Source organism: Mastigoproctus giganteus, chromosome 4 (genome assembly GCF_048544385.1).
Source record: "Mastigoproctus giganteus isolate SK-2022 chromosome 4, ASM4854438v1, whole genome shotgun sequence".
In the NCBI taxonomy this organism is placed as follows: domain Eukaryota; kingdom Metazoa; phylum Arthropoda; class Arachnida; order Uropygi; family Thelyphonidae; genus Mastigoproctus; species Mastigoproctus giganteus.
Window position 1 is genome coordinate 167,597,419 of NC_143578.1, and position 16,469 is coordinate 167,613,887.

Genomic DNA, 16,469 nt, shown 5'->3' on the forward strand with positions numbered 1-16,469 from the left:
TGGGATGCAATCCCTTTGTGGATTGTCTTGATGGTGACTGTCCGTGCACCTTATATGGTTGTTTGCAAAGTGATATATTGTGGGCCTGAGAAACGCTATTGTGGCTGTGGGGGCGGAAGAGTATGCCTTCTGTGAAAAAGATCTTGTGCAAAGTTTGCCAGTGCTTTGTAGCTGTGCTCCTCCTCCAATAAGCGTTCCCCTTGATTCTCTGGTACATAATGTAATTCTGTAATTAGTCGGCATCGGAGGTCTTCATAAAGCTTGCAGTGGTACATTAAATGCTCCCACGTTTCCACTAAGCCACAATGACAGAGGGCAGTGTTGCTCAGTCCAAAGGTCATTAGTTTGAATCTGATGGCGCCGTGGCCAGTTAGGTGGTACGTGGCCAGCAATCCTGGGGAGAGCCAGCTTGGGTATTTTGGGTATAAGGCCGAGACAGTTGGGAGGAATTTTCGCGTTATTTGCCCTTTTGTTGAGTTTTGCCACCGTGTTTGCCAGGTTTGCTGAAGATGTACAGTTAGTCTTCTTTTCTCTATTTTCGGTTCGCTGGCTACATTTAATGGCCCCGGGTGCCAAGCGAATGTGATCGAGCGTTTTCTCTGTGCTTAAAAAGTGATTATATAAAAGCGATTTAAAGTTATATTAAGTTACTGCCCTTAAGAAATTTATTTTTTATATCAGCTACTGTCACAAAAAGTACTTGTACAGAGCAAGAAAGAAAAGCTACCTTTCTTTATTTTTCATACTTCTTTTACTAACACTTAATACTCTACGCTTGGTCACACCGGGCACTGCTCCTGCCTCCTCGTGGCGGGGCCGGAAGTCTTGGCAGGAAAGCTCATCTGCCAAGGACTAAAAGGAGCAAACATGGATCAACATGCCTTTCCGCCTCTCGAGCCGACAAGCTCTCGGCCAGAGTTAGACACTGACCATAATACGTCGCAACCCAAGAGGTTGAAAACCACTTCCTCAGCGACAAATTGTCCTGCATTTCTTATAATGCACTCTCTTGCAGATCAGCCTCTCAGTAAGCTCTCTCCGTTCCTTATCCAGAAACAACTGGAAAGTTTGGCAGGATCTCCTAAGACAGTCAGGAGATTACAATCAGGCGACCTGCTATTGGAAACAGAGAACAGTAGACATTCAGAGAAACTGCTAAAACTTACAAGTTTTGCTGGAATTCCAGTAAAGGTTTCTCCCCATGCCACCCTAAATACATCTAAGGGTGTTATATCCAGCTGGGATCTATTGAATGTCACGGAGGAGGAGTTAACACAAGAGCTTCAAGATCAAAATGTCACTGCTGTGAAAAGAATTATGGTGAAAAGAGAAAATATACTCACACCTACAAGGAATATTATTCTAACTTTTAACACGCCAAATCTACCACCATCGATAAAAGCAGGCTACCTACTCTGCCGCATTAGACCATATATTCCTAACCCATTGAGATGTTTTAAGTGCCAGAAGTATGGCCACTCTCAAACGGCATGCAGAGGAAACCAGGTTTGTCCTAATTGTGGGTCCGCTGACCACACCCAAACTGACTGCTTGGCAAAAGAAATGACTTGTCCCAACTGTAAGGGAAACCATCCTGCCTACTCAAGGACGTGCGATAGATGGAAAACTGAAAAGCAAATCGTTAAATATAAGATTGAAAATAAAGTGAGCTTTCAGGAAGCACGGAAATTAATTGCTCCCAGTATGAATAAACGTACGTACGCCAATATTACGCAAATATATCAATCAGTAGCCACTCAAACTGATGTTACAGTCCCTTCTACCACCTCAATCTCTGACTGGGCTCGGACTGTTCTCTCTCAGCAACAGTCCAATGTCCCGAAACAGTTGAACCAGGCAAGTAATACTGCACTTACAGTACCAGCTACAACTTCTTCTCCTTCCCCAGTGATTTCTTCTATACCGAATAATCGCAACTCAAATTTAAAAAAGAATATCCAAGAAACGTCTATGGATACTATTGACTCATCCAGACAGGAAGAACCGATCTTAGAAATATATGCGGAAGAAGAAATGGACACCGGTCGACCATTATTCCCAAAAAAAGATAAACCAAGGCCTGAACGTCACAAGACAGTCACATTAAAAAAACAGTCAGAAGCAGCTTCTTCTACTAAACATCAGTAATGCCTTACATTCTACAATGGAATTGTAGAGGATTTCGTAGCAACCTTAACGATATTCAAGTCTTAATTAACCGCTACTCTCCAGTTGGTTTCTGTCTACAGGAAACCTATCTAACTCCGCAAATTTCCACCAACATAAAGAACTATGTAATCTATCGGCACGATCGTAATAATTCAAATACTGCCCGTGGGGGTGTGGCCATCTTAGTCAGCTCAAATATCCCGACCAAGCAAATTTTTTTGCAAACTACAATTGAAGTTGTCGCCGTACGTTTGATAACCCAGATTGCTTTAACACTGGTATCAGTCTATCTCCCACCAAGTCATACCTTCTCTTACCAAGACCTTGAAAACCTGCTAATGCAACTAGAACCCCCTGTCTGTCTCTTGGGTGATTTCAATGGCCACAACCCCTTATGGGGATCGACAAAATTAGATATCCATGGCCGCTTAATTGAAACCTTTCTGGATAAGGAAAACCTTACTGTTCTTAATACTGGTGCACCTACTCACATACAACTACCAACTGGACAAACCTCTGCAATCGATCTATCAATATGTTCCCCGATTCTGTATCCAATTATAGAATGGTCTGTTATAGACGATCCCATGGGCAGCGACCATTTTCCGATTATTTGCGACCTGCTCACTGCACAACCACCATTAATCATACCCTGCAGGAAATGGAAGTTCTCTCAAGCCAACTGGGTCAAATTTCAATCAGTTGTCACCCTGGATGAACAATATATACAAACACAGTCGATAGATGAAGCCACAGAGTATATCACTTCACATATAATATCTGCAGCTAAATGTTCGATTCCATTGTCGAATCCCCAATCCCGACGGCACCTTAACTATTGGTGGAATCAAGAATGCACAATAGCTAAGAAGTTAAAAAATAAAGCGTGGAATTTATTTCGTAGATCCCCAACCACAGCTAATCTTATCAATTACAAGAAACTAAGAGCAAAAGCACGTCGCACTCAAAGAGAAGCAAAGAAAAATTCTTGGATTCGGTTTGCATCCACCATAAACAGAAACACTAACTCCAGGTTAATATGGAAGAAAATCAGGCAGATTTCTGGAAAATTTCCAACCACCCCTTCACCAATTCTTTCATGGAATGGGCAAGAACTATCTGCTCCTCAAGACATAGCAAATGCCTTGGCTAAAACTTTTGCCGAAGTTTCTGCGGCATCAAATTATTCTCCGGATTTCCAGAAAATAAAGACCCAGACTGAACAACGAGCCATCAACTTTCGAACTTCAGTTTTCTTTCCATATAATCAGCCTCTGCAATATCATGAACTTATACATGTCATTAAGGCCCCGGGTGCCAAGCGAATGTGATCGAGCGTTTTCTCTGTGCTTAAAAAGTGATTATATAAAAGCGATTTAAAGTTATATTAAGTTACTGCCCTTAAGAAATTTATTTTTTATATCAGCTACTGTCACAAAAAGTACTTGTACAGAGCAAGAAAGAAAAGCTACCTTTCTTTATTTTTCATACTTCTTTTACTAACACTTAATACTCTACGCTTGGTCACACCGGGCACTGCTCCTGCCTCCTCGTGGCGGGGCCGGAAGTCTTGGTAGAAAAGCTCATCTGCCAAGGACTAAAAGGAGCAAACATGGATCAACATGCCTTTCCGCCTCTCGAGCCGACAAGCTCTCGGCCAGAGTTAGACCCTGACCATAATACGTCGCAACCCAAGAGGTTGAAAACCACTTCCTCAGCGACAAATTGTCCTGCATTTCTTATAATGCACTCTCTTGCAGATCAGCCTCTCAGTAAGCTCTCTCCGTTCCTTATCCAGAAACAACTGGAAAGTCTGGCAGGATCGCCTAAGACAGTCAGGAGATTACAATCAGGCGACCTGCTATTGGAAACAGCGAACAGTAGACATTCAGAGAAACTGCTAAAACTTACAAGTTTTGCTGGAATTCCAGTAAAGGTTTCTCCCCATGCCACCCTAAATACATCTAAGGGTGTTATATCCAGCTGGGATCTATTGAATGTCACGGAGGAGGAGTTAACACAAGAGCTTCAAGATCAAAATGTCACTGCTGTGAAAAGAATTATGGTGAAAAGAGAAAATATACTCACACCTACAAGGAATATTATTCTAACTTTTAACACGCCAAATCTACCACCATCGATAAAAGCAGGCTACCTACTCTGCCGCATTAGACCATATATTCCTAACCCATTGAGATGTTTTAAGTGCCAGAAGTATGGCCACTCTCAAACGGCATGCAGAGGAAACCAGGTTTGTCCTAATTGTGGGTCCGCTGACCACACCCAAACTGACTGCTTGGCAAAAGAAATGACTTGTCCCAACTGTAAGGGAAACCATCCTGCCTACTCAAGGACGTGCGATAGATGGAAAACTGAAAAGCAAATCGTTAAATATAAGATTGAAAATAAAGTGAGCTTTCAGGAAGCACGGAAATTAATTGCTCCCAGTATGAATAAACGTACGTACGCCAATATTACGCAAAAATATCAATCAGTAGCCACTCAAACTGATGTTACAGTCCCTTCTACCACCTCAATCTCTGACTGGGCTCGGACTGTTCTCTCTCAGCAACAGTCCAATGTCCCGAAACAGTTGAACCAGGCAAGTAATACTGCACTTACAGTACCAGCTACAACTTCTTCTCCTTCCCCAGTGATTTCTTCTATACCGAATAATCGCAACTCAAATTTAAAAAAGAATATCCAAGAAACGTCTATGGATACTATTGACTCATCCAGACAGGAAGAACCGATCTTAGAAATATATGCGGAAGAAGAAATGGACACCGGTCGACCATTATTCCCAAAAAAAGATAAACCAAGGCCTGAACGTCACAAGACAGTCACATTAAAAAAACAGTCAGAAGCAGCTTCTTCTACTAAACATCAGTAATGCCTTTCATTCTACAATGGAATTGTAGAGGATTTCGTAGCAACCTTAACGATATTCAAGTCTTAATTAACCGCTACTCTCCAGTTGGTTTCTGTCTACAGGAAACCTATCTAACTCCGCAAATTTCCACCACCATAAAGAACTATGTAATCTATCGGCACGATCGTAATAATTCAAATACTGCCCGTGGGGGTGTGGCCATCTTAGTCAGCTCAAATATCCCGACCAAGCAAATTTTTTTGCAAACTACAATTGAAGTTGTCGCCGTACGTTTGATAACCCAGATTGCTTTAACACTGGTATCAGTCTATCTCCCACCAAGTCATACCTTCTCTTACCAAGACCTTGAAAACCTGCTAATGCAACTAGAACCCCCTGTCTGTCTCTTGGGTGATTTCAATGGCCACAACCCCTTATGGGGATCGACAAAATTAGATATCCATGGCCGCTTAATTGAAACCTTTCTGGATAAGGAAAACCTTACTGTTCTTAATACTGGTGCACCTACTCACATACAACTACCAACTGGACAAACCTCTGCAATCGATCTATCAATATGTTCCCCGATTCTGTATCCAATTATAGAATGGTCTGTTATAGACGATCCCATGGGCAGCGACCATTTTCCGATTATTTGCGACCTGCTCACTGCACAACCACCATTAATCATACCCTGCAGGAAATGGAAGTTCTCTCAAGCCAACTGGGTCAAATTTCATTCAGTTGTCACCCTGGATGAACAATATATACAAACACAGTCGATAGATGAAGCCACAGAGTATATCACTTCACATATAATATCTGCAGCTAAATGTTCGATTCCATTGTCGAATCCCCAATCCCGACGGCACCTTAACTATTGGTGGAATCAAGAATGCACAATAGCTAAGAAGTTAAAAAATAAAGCGTGGAATTTATTTCGTAGATCCCCAACCACAGCTAATCTTATCAATTACAAGAAACTAAGAGCAAAAGCACGTCGCACTCAAAGAGAAGCAAAGAAAAATTCTTGGATTCGGTTTGCATCCACCATAAACAGAAACACTAACTCCAGGTTAATATGGAAGAAAATCAGGCAGATTTCTGGAAAATTTCCAACCACCCCTTCACCAATTCTTTCATGGAATGGGCAAGAACTATCTGCTCCTCAAGACATTGCAAATGCCTTGGCTAAAACTTTTGCCGAAGTTTCTGCGGCATCAAATTATTCTCCGGATTTCCAGAAAATAAAGACCCAGACTGAACAACGAGCCATCAACTTTCGAACTTCAGTTTTCTTTCCATATAATCAGCCTCTGCAATATCATGAACTTATACATGTCATTAAAACAACACGCAACAGTGCCGCTGGACCAGATGGAATCTCTTACATTATGTTACAACACCTTGGTGAGAGAAATTTACAAATACTGCTGGTCTATTATAACCGGATATTTATGGAAAACATTTATCCCAGCTCTTGGCATCATGCCACAGTTCTTGCCTTTTTGAAACCCGGTAAAGATCCTACCAGTCCTAACAGTTATAGACCTATTTCTCTATCCAGTTGCCTCGGTAAATTACTTGAAAAAATGATCCATAATCGCCTTGTTTGGATCATCGAAACGCAACAACTAATTAGCAATAATCAGCATGGCTTTCGAAAGAACAGGTCCTCCTTAGATCTCATGATCAAAGCTGAGTTTGCTATTCGTAATGCCTTTGTGAAAAATGAACATCTTGTTATGGTTTCCATAGACATAGAAAAGGCATTTGATACTACCTGGCGTCGTGGCATTCTCAGTGACCTCCATGCTCTAGGTCTACGAGGCAACCTTCCTATATTCATCAGGAACTTTCTCAGGACTCGTTCGTTCCAAGTTCAATACCGCAACTCGCTTTCTATGACATTTTTACAGGAAGAAGGAGTGCCACAAGGGTCCATACTTAGTGCAACCCTGTTTGCCCTAAGAATCGATTCCATCACAAAAGATCTTCCAAATACTGTTGAGACCTACCTTTATGCCGATGATCTCTCTATTTCTTGCCATTCTCTGAATATGAGATCCATTGAACGGCAGCTGCAGATATGTTTAAATAAAGTCCAAAGGTGGGCAGAGTTAAATGGCTATCATCTATCACAGCAGAAAACTGTTGCAATCCACTTTTGTAATCAACGGAAAATGCATACAGATCCCGAACTTCAGATGCAAAACTTTACCGTTCCAGTGACTAACAGCATCAAATTCTTGGGCTTAATCCTTGACAGGAAACTGAATTTCCTTGAGCACATTAAATCTGTGCGAATATCCTGCCTCAAAAAGCTGAACATACTAAGAGCTTTATCTGCCTTGTCTTGGGGAGCAGATCGTACATCTTTGTTGCTCTTATATAGAGCATTGATCAGATCCCGATTGGATTATGGTGCTCCTCTTTATGATTCCGCCCGTAAGAGTACATTGAAATGGCTGGATCCTATACAGCATAGCGCATTGCGGATTGCACTTGGTGCTTTCAGGACATCTCCTACTCATAGCTTGTACATTGAATCTGATGAGCCCCCCCTTCACCTCCGCAGAAAAACGCTGCTTCTAAAGTATGCAGCCCGAATACAAAATTGTGGTCATCATCCTGTTCAGCCATACCTCTTTAATCCACCACTTCAAAACCTCTATAGAAATAAACCCAGTAAAATAAGACCAGCTGGCTTACGCCTCATTGAGTTAATGCAGAGTTGGAATGTTCAGATTTTCAACAGGCAACATTTAATGAATTACTCCCAACCGCCATGGATTCCGCCTCCTCAGTTATATTTCGATACTTATCTTGACAAATGGGGAAAGAATCGTCTACCAACACTCAATATGAAGCAACTCCATGCAAGCCATATTCAGAAATACGTTGATTTTTTGCCCATATATACTGATGGCTCCAAATCACATTCAGCCGTTGGAGCAGCGGCAGTATTTCCCTCTACTATCATCTCAGCTGCCCTTCCACCTGAGTACAGCAGCTTCTCCGCAGAACTTCATGCAATAAAATTAGCTTTAGAAAACCTGAATCTCAACCCATCTGTAAAATATGTTGTATACACAGACTCTCTCAGCTCAATAACTGCAATGCAAAACTCCTCCTACAAGGCTCATCCTGTGTTAAATCAAATCGGAAGACTCCTATTACAAATTGAAGAACGTCATCAATCAGTGACCTTTTGCTGGATCCCAGCACATTCGGGGATAAAGGGTAACGAACTTGCTGATGAAAATGCTAAAAATCCGTCAACCTTTGATTTAACCTCCAGTCCGGTTCCAGCCTCTGACTACTGTCACATCATACGAACAGCAGGTTTCGCGAAGTGGAAAGAGCTATGGCACACACAAAAGAATAATAAACTCTATCAGCTGAAACAGGATCCAAAGCATTGGCGCTCTAGCACCAAAACAGTGCGAAGAGAAGAAGTGGTTCTTGCACGGGCACGTATTGGACACACATATCTGACCCACCTCCATCTGCTCAGAGGCGAAGATCCTCCTCAATGTCCATACTGTTCAGAAAATTTAACAGTAAAACATATTCTGATAGACTGCCCTCAATATCAACAGGACAGAACATCCGTCCTCTGTTCCCTGAGAAATCTACGAGAACCAATGACATTGCAACATATTATTGGAGATGATGCAAACATCAACGAGTTTTTCTCTTATCTGAAAATAATTGGACTTTATGATAAATTCTAAAGTATCTCTGTAAACGCAACCAAGCTGTTATGCCTAAATTATGTTTTTAGCTATGCTTAAATTTTGTGTTTAGCATTTTCATGTGAATAGGCGCATTATAGCCACAGCAGCTTATGCGCCATTAAACCCCCATAACACACACACACACACACACGCTACATTTAATGTGAAATTTAGGCAGGTATCCGGTATGCCTCTGGAAAGGCTGTAGAGGAGTCCACTGCGTATCACTTCCAGGTCCAAGGGGAGGGCACCCGTGAGCACCTGAAGCGCGTGTGTACTCACTGTTTTGCAAGCTCGTGAGATAGTCAGTAATATGTACCTCTGTATGGTTTCTAGTTTTCTTTTATTAGTTGCAGTGGTTGCTTTCTTGTACCAGACACCGGAGGCATAGAGGATGACTGGCAGGAACACAGTTTTGTGAAAAAGAGCAAGGGTTTTCTTCTTTATGCCCCAGTCCTTGCGGGTGATTCTTGCAAATAGTGACGAGTAATTTCTGATTTTATTTCTGAGATAGTTAAGATGGGGAGTGAAGGATAGGTTTCTATCAAGGACAACCCCCAGAAATTTCATTTCTGTGGTCAGTTTGACGGTGGTTCCTTGTACTTTTATTTGGGGGGGTCTCCTGGTGTCCAGGGTTCCCCGAAGTAGGATGGAGCTTGTCTTAGTGGATGATATCTTCAGGTTATTTTCGTCAGCCCATTTTTGTAGAGTGGCGAGCGCCCGGTTTGCTGTGTTTTCCAGCTGTGCCCTGGAGTTTTCTGCCAGTGTCAGGACAAGGTCATCCGCATACGCATGGGTGGTTGCATTTCCGAGGTTGAGGTTGAGGAATCCGTCCAGGACCACGTTCCAGAGCAGTGGGCCCAGGACGGAGCCCTGTGGGCATCCTCTGTAGATGCGTCTGGTTATTGTACAGTAAGGAGCAGTGACTTTTACTGACCTGTCGCATAGGTAACTGCTGATGCAATTGTATAGATTACTTGGGAGTTTGGCCTCACGGAGCCTGCTGAGGACGCTTGGCCACCAGAGGGTGTCAAACGCCCCGGCAAAATCAACCGCGATGGCAAGAAAGTATTTGCGGTCTGTTTCTCTTGCAGCGTTGATGATGCTGCGTAGGGCATCGGTGGTGGAGTATCCTTTTCGAAATCCAAATTGTTTGGGTGACTCTAGGCCTGCGTTTCTATAGTGCTTCTCTATCCTGTTTCGCAGGAGATGTTCAAGAAGCTTGCTGAGAACTGTCAGGAGCGCTATCGGGCGATAGGACCCTGGGAGGTCCTGCCGCTTCGTGGGATTCTTCAAGATTAGCCGGAGCGTCGCCACCCTCCAACTGCACGGGAAGTAGCCTTCTTTGAGGCATTTATTGTATAGTTTCAGTATTTCCTCCGGGATAGTGTCCACTGTTTTCTTGATGATCTCTGGCTCTAGGAGATCTTCCCCTGGGGACGTTTTGTTTCTCAGCTTGGCCGCCGCGATCTCCAATTCAATCTTGGTGAAAGGTTCCTCAATTTGCTGGGTTGTGTATATCCTGTTTTGTTGGCAGAGCAGTACTTGTTCTGGCGTAGCGGGATCAGTGTGCTCCAGAAACATAGCATCCAAAATATTGTTGACAGTTTCGTGCCACGTCTTTGTGAACCCCCCTTGCGGTTTCCTCATTGCTGGGAGTACCTCGCCTCTGGGAAGCCTATTTGTAGTCACCCGATAGACCACTCCCCAGGGGTTGTCATTTCCTGTCGTGGAAACTAGGTGCTCCCATGTACGCTGTTTTCTTTCTCTGATTTTTGCTGTGTATTGATTCCTTGCAGTACGGTATCGTTCCCGGAGCGCCTCTACTTCTGCAGTAGGCCAATCACGTCTAGCCCGCTGGAATTTTTTCCGACAGGTGTTGGCTACCTGCCTTAGTTGCTGAAGCTCAGGGTTCCACCAGGGTACCGCCCCCGGAGATGGTTTCTTTCTTTTGATAGATTTGTCCGCCGCTTCTGTGATAAGTCTCACCAGTTTTGCCTGGTGTTGGTCTGGGGTTGTCTCTTCTGTATTGAATGTGTGGACGGCCACCCGTATGGTTTGTTGGAATTTGGGCCAGTCTGCTTTTCCTATGGCGTATCTGTGCTGTATTTGTCTGGGTGTTGTGCTTCTGGCTATTGTTCGGTTTAGTTGGAAGGTTATTGCTCTGTGGTCCGATGTTGTCCAGTTTTCCGTTACTGTCCAGGCTGTGATGTGATCAGTGACGGACCTTGTGGCAAGGGTGATATCAATTGTTGACTCCCACATAGTACTGGAGAATGTTGGGAGGTTGTTTGGCTGGTTAAGTATATTATAGCAACTGTTTGTGAGGTACTCTTCCAGATGCTGCCCGTTCACAACACCTCTCCGTCCTGGGGTTTCGCTATACCATGCCGGTGAGCGGCAGTTTACGTCTGCGCCTACAATTATTTTGGCGTTCGGAAATTCTGTGTGCATGGTCTGTAGGTAGTTAATTGTTGGGAGGATCTCTTCCCCCGGTCGACTGTATATTGAGACAGCATAAAATTCCCCTAGTGCGGTGACTATGTGGGCACACGCAGCCCAGGGGAGGCAGTAGTTTGATAGTTTAGTCACTGTGTAATCCGGATTTCTAACTAGGATGGCTGCCCACGGGGTTTCAGCATCAGTATGCACAATCTTGTATTTCATGGGGTATCCCCTGACCTTTTTGCTGTGTGTATACGGCTCTTGCACGAGCATAATGTCGACATTTTCTTCGTTGGCCTTTTTTACCAACTGGGCGGCAACCGCCCTAGACCTTTGTGCGTTGAGCTGTGTGAACTGAACTTTTAGTTGGTTATTTAGTTATTTTTTTAGTTATTTATTTAGTTATTTATTTTGACATGGTGACCTAACTAGTTAGGTCACTGAAAGTTTAAATTTTTATTAATGACATGGTCTTGGCGCATTATAGCCTTAGTAGCTAATGCGCCAATAAAACCAAAACAAACAAACAAACAAAACAAATATGATAGGTGCAATATGGCCTAAGTAGCCTTTGCACCAGAAAAATCCAAGCACAACAACAACAACAACAACAGCAGAATTTCTCTTATAAGGATCACCCTATACTAAATCAAATCAAGTATTTGCTGTTGAAAATCGAAGATCGCCAGCAACGAGTGAAATTTTGCTGGATTCCAGCACATTCAGGCATCAAAGGGAACGAGTTGGCTGATATTTCAGCTAAAAATCCATCAACAGTAGACTTAACCTCTGCCTTTATTCCAGTTTCTGATTATAATATTATAATTCAAGCAGCATATCATGCACAATGGACAGAGCTATGGCATAAACAAACAAATAACAAACTGTTCCAGTTAAAACAGGACCCAAAATTTTGGCACTCATGCATTCAGACAGTTCGGCGAGAAGAAGTGGTACTCGCGCGGATTAGAATAGGACATACTCATCTGACTCACCTCCATCTACTCACAGGCGATGATCCTCCTCTTTGTTCACAGTGCTCTGAGCAGCTAACAGTCAAACATATTTTGATTGACTGTCCACATTATCAACAACATCGAATTTCAATATTTCATTCTCTGGCTAATTTCCGTGAACGGATAACATTAAATGATATCAGTGGTGAAAATGCCAATATTAATGAACTTTTCTGTTATTTGAAACAAATAGGAACGTATAAGCGACTCTGATTAGTTTCTGGCATGAAATGAGATTGAACCGTCTTCACATTAATTATTTATTTTATCTTTTCAACATACCTATGAATAGGCGCAATATCGCCACAGCAGCTTGTGCGCCATTAAACACCCATACCACACACACACACACACACACTTGGTAAACCGAAAGAAGCAGCCTTGTGAAGCTGAAAGTAGGAGCCTTGGTAAGGAGAAAATAAGCCTAGTCCGTAATCGGAAGGTAGTGAAAGTGGCCAGCATTCAAATAAGTGTTGTGTACTGAGAGAAATAACCCTAGTCGACTAGCTGAAGGCAGTGATAAAGGCAAGGCGCAGATAAGTGAGCTGAGAAGATAAAGTTGTAATTCCTAGTCCGCCACAATAGCTGAACCGAAGGTTAAGTAGCAGTATCGAAGACGAGCCCATAATTTCCTAAAAGACACAATGATGCCTATCCAGACGTAGACTACAGCCCATGGAGAAACTTGAAGTTCTGAGATGAATGCATCTGGTAAACGATGATGCCATTCCCAGACAAGGGGCTGAAGGCCCCAAAACGGAGAAATCCGATTCGTAAAATTAAGTAAGTGTCTAGTTATATAGTATTCTCCCTCACAAATAAAGGACTGTTGGAACTGTAATATCAGATTAGTATTATGTTTAGAAAGATGTTAAGGGAAGGATATACAAAGATATAAATACTGTATATGCATAAATATAGAGATAAATTAGTTTTGGGTTTTGATTAATGTATAATTAGACATATGTAGAAAGGCAAAGGAGAGAAATTTGATATTAGTTATTGTTTAACATATAGGTATGATATATTTTGGAAGGGAAGGGTAGGGAAATACAGAGAAAGAAATAGCCTTATGAATGTAGCTAACCCTTGGGAGCAGCATTAGTCCAGAAATTGATGTCAAATGTACTATCAGTCTTGATTAAAGAAAGTTGTGAAGTTATATTCCCCAAGACAAAATGGGGCACTAATTAAATTAGAAATTAAGAGTGAAATTCCTAAATCAATTTATAAGGTAAGAATAAGATTTACATAAGAGAAAGAATGTGAACTAAACCTCTTAAGTAATTATTGTTCATGTGTGGAGAAAGAAGAAACTAAAATAAGTTTATGTAATGATATTGATTGAGTTGTATTGAAGTGGATAACCTTGTTTAGAGTAAAACCTCTGTATTTAATTGTCATATACAAAGTATAACTGATAATACATAGGCAAATTTGAGAAATAATAATGTGCTTGAGAGTTGATAATTTTTATATTGTGTATATAAGTGTAAATAAAATGTTATGTTATATATTAATGTGGGTGTTGTTTGTCATTCTTGAACACTCAGCCTGTCCGATGGGAATTATAAATAATTAAGAAGTTCCCTCGAATTTGGAATTCTCCTGTAAAGTAAAGTCAGATGTGTAAGTGGGGAAATTAAAATAAGGTGGAAAACAACGCCTATAAGGGAACAAATAATAAACAATAAATATAAAATATATATATCATGTTTTTTTTTTAATTCCACCCCCCACGATGCAATGGCAGTCCAGTCTACGCAGGGTCCGAAGAGAGGAAGTTGTTCTTGCTCGGCTCCGCATAGGTCATAGTCATCTAACACACTCCTTTTTGCTGAGGGCGGATGGTCCACCTATGTGTGAGACTTGTAACGTTATTTTAACTGTTTCTCACGTTTTTATTGAATGTCCTGTTTTTAGACAATCTTTTTCTAGAACTTTCAGTAATCTGGCTGAACCCTTTACACTCGGTCAGATTTTAGGTGACAGAGACAACATGTCTGACGTTTTTAATTTTTTACACTCGATTAATTTATACACAAAGATTTAAGTTTATATTTTTTTTACCTTTTTGACATGGTAGCCTGTTCTAAGGCTGATCAATATTTTTGTGTTAGTTTTATTTTTGATTTGGCGCATTATGGCCACAGCTGCCAATGCGCCATTAAAAACCAAACCAAACCAAGAACAACAACCTACAATGTCTCTCCACAGGAACAGGCGCAAAATGGGCAAAGTAGCTCTTGCGCCAAAAAAAAAACAAAAACAACAACTTTTTGCTGGATCCCACCTCATTCAGGTAATTTAGGCAATGAACTGGCCGATAAAGCTGCAAAAAATCCAACTACCTTAGATTTAACCAATATGCCTCTTACAGCATCAGATTATGCACTAACCGTACATGACGGCCACCTATCACAATGGACAGCACTCTGGAACTCTCAGTCTAATAATAAAAATAAACTCTTTCAGTTTAAACAAGACCCTAAAATTTGGCGCTCCAGTATCCGTACATCGAGACGAGAAGAATTAGTCCTTTCAAAGGCAAGAATAGGGCATACCATCTGACCCACATTCATTTACTCACAGGAGATGATCCACCACAATAATCACATTGTTCCAACAATTTGACTGTAAAACATATTCTTATTGGCTGCCCCTACTATAAACAAGACAGAACTTCATCCTTGATCACACTGGTTAATCTTAATAAACCAATAACCCTTGAAATTCTCATTGGTGATAAAGCAAATATTTCTGAATTTTTTGACTTCCTCAGGCAAACTGGGCTTTTTAATTATTTCTGATTTCAGATTTTCTTCTGACTTTACACTTTATGCAAAATTCATCTTTTAATATAATAATTGAATAGGCACATTATAGCCTTAGCAGATTATGCGCCATTAAGCCTCCATAACAACAACAACACAATTTGGCCTCAGTAGCCCTTGTGTCGTTAATCCCAATAACAAAAACAACAGGCCATACTTGTCTGACTTATCACACCCGGTCTTCTCACTGTCACTCAACTGGCAATAAAACTTTCTCAGAATGTACTTGGCTACGAAAATAACATTTTGCACGTCCCTGCTTTAAACACACGTTCGGGGAAACCCCTAGCAATGCAACGTATAATAGGACGTGATATGAATTGTTAATTGAGAATTTTTCATGATTCTGAAGCAAATTAGCCTCTATTCTCGTTTTTAACTGTCCTTTATAAATTTATCCGGCCTTGAGCACTAAACCAACGAACTTTAGTTTTCTGATAACGATAAAAAGATATTCTCAACTGTTGTTAAAAATTGATTTACTTTATGTTATTAAAACGAAATCGGTTGATGTTATGAGATTAAAGATTCTGCATTTAGCGCTGCTACGAAAATAAACAAGGATTCGACCAAATAAATAATGCTTTATTATAACTAGAAGCAAATCCAATGTCACATCACAACTATTCGAAAGATTAACAATTAAAAATTACACACTATTGAAAAGTAAAATAACAATTGATATAATCCTGTTATTTATAGATTTCATATGAAAAGTATAATGAACAATACATTTATTGTTTTTATAAATAATGTAAAAACAGTAAAAGAAACTGCAGTAAAAATAGTCAACGTCTTATCTCTTCAATCTTTTAGGTGATTCGAGACTTTCCTTTTCGTGGAGGAGATCTTCCTTGAACAGTTAGTTACTTAATCATTCATTACCACTTACATCAGCCTTTCTTCCTCTGTTGGCTAATATTTTTGATCCCCTCAGCAGTCAAGGTTGTAAGAAGGATATATCGGCTGTTAAAACTAGGAAGGATAAACAGGAGAATTTAACTTATTGGCATTCTGATAGCAATATCCCACCCCCTTTCCCTCACATTTTCTTTAATTCGAGTTGCCGAATAACTGAACTGGCACTCTTCTTTTCAGGGTGGGCTCGAATGACGCACTTCAACACGGAAAAATTTAATGGACGTGTTTTCCGGCCTCAATATTTTTCCTGTTTTCTTGATCAGTGACGGGTTTCTCGTGATTTTGTCCTCATGTTTCAAAACTCGTAAACTTCCTCGTTGGCCCAATCAAGATGTAAAATGTTTGGGTGATATTACACGCAGCGAAACAGGCAAACATACACTTTTACAGACACATTGAGTTTTGTTGTTTAACATCGGGTGAAACAACGAAGAGAAAAAAATTCTCAACTTTCATCTGTATTGAACAGTTA

At 41.1% G+C, this 16,469-nt stretch overlaps 1 protein-coding gene across 1 annotated transcript in view; it reads left to right on the forward strand.

Annotated features, from left to right (window-relative positions):
- The window catches only part of LOC150087176 (uncharacterized), a 36,850-nt gene extending 20,954 nt beyond the window's left edge, over positions 1-15,896 (forward strand). The window contains exon 2 of the mRNA XM_090372393.1: positions 15,779-15,896. Within this exon, the coding sequence (XP_090228519.1) occupies positions 15,779-15,896 (118 nt within the window). The remainder of the gene's footprint in view (positions 1-15,778) is intronic.
- The last annotated feature ends 573 nt before the right edge of the window (positions 15,897-16,469 follow it).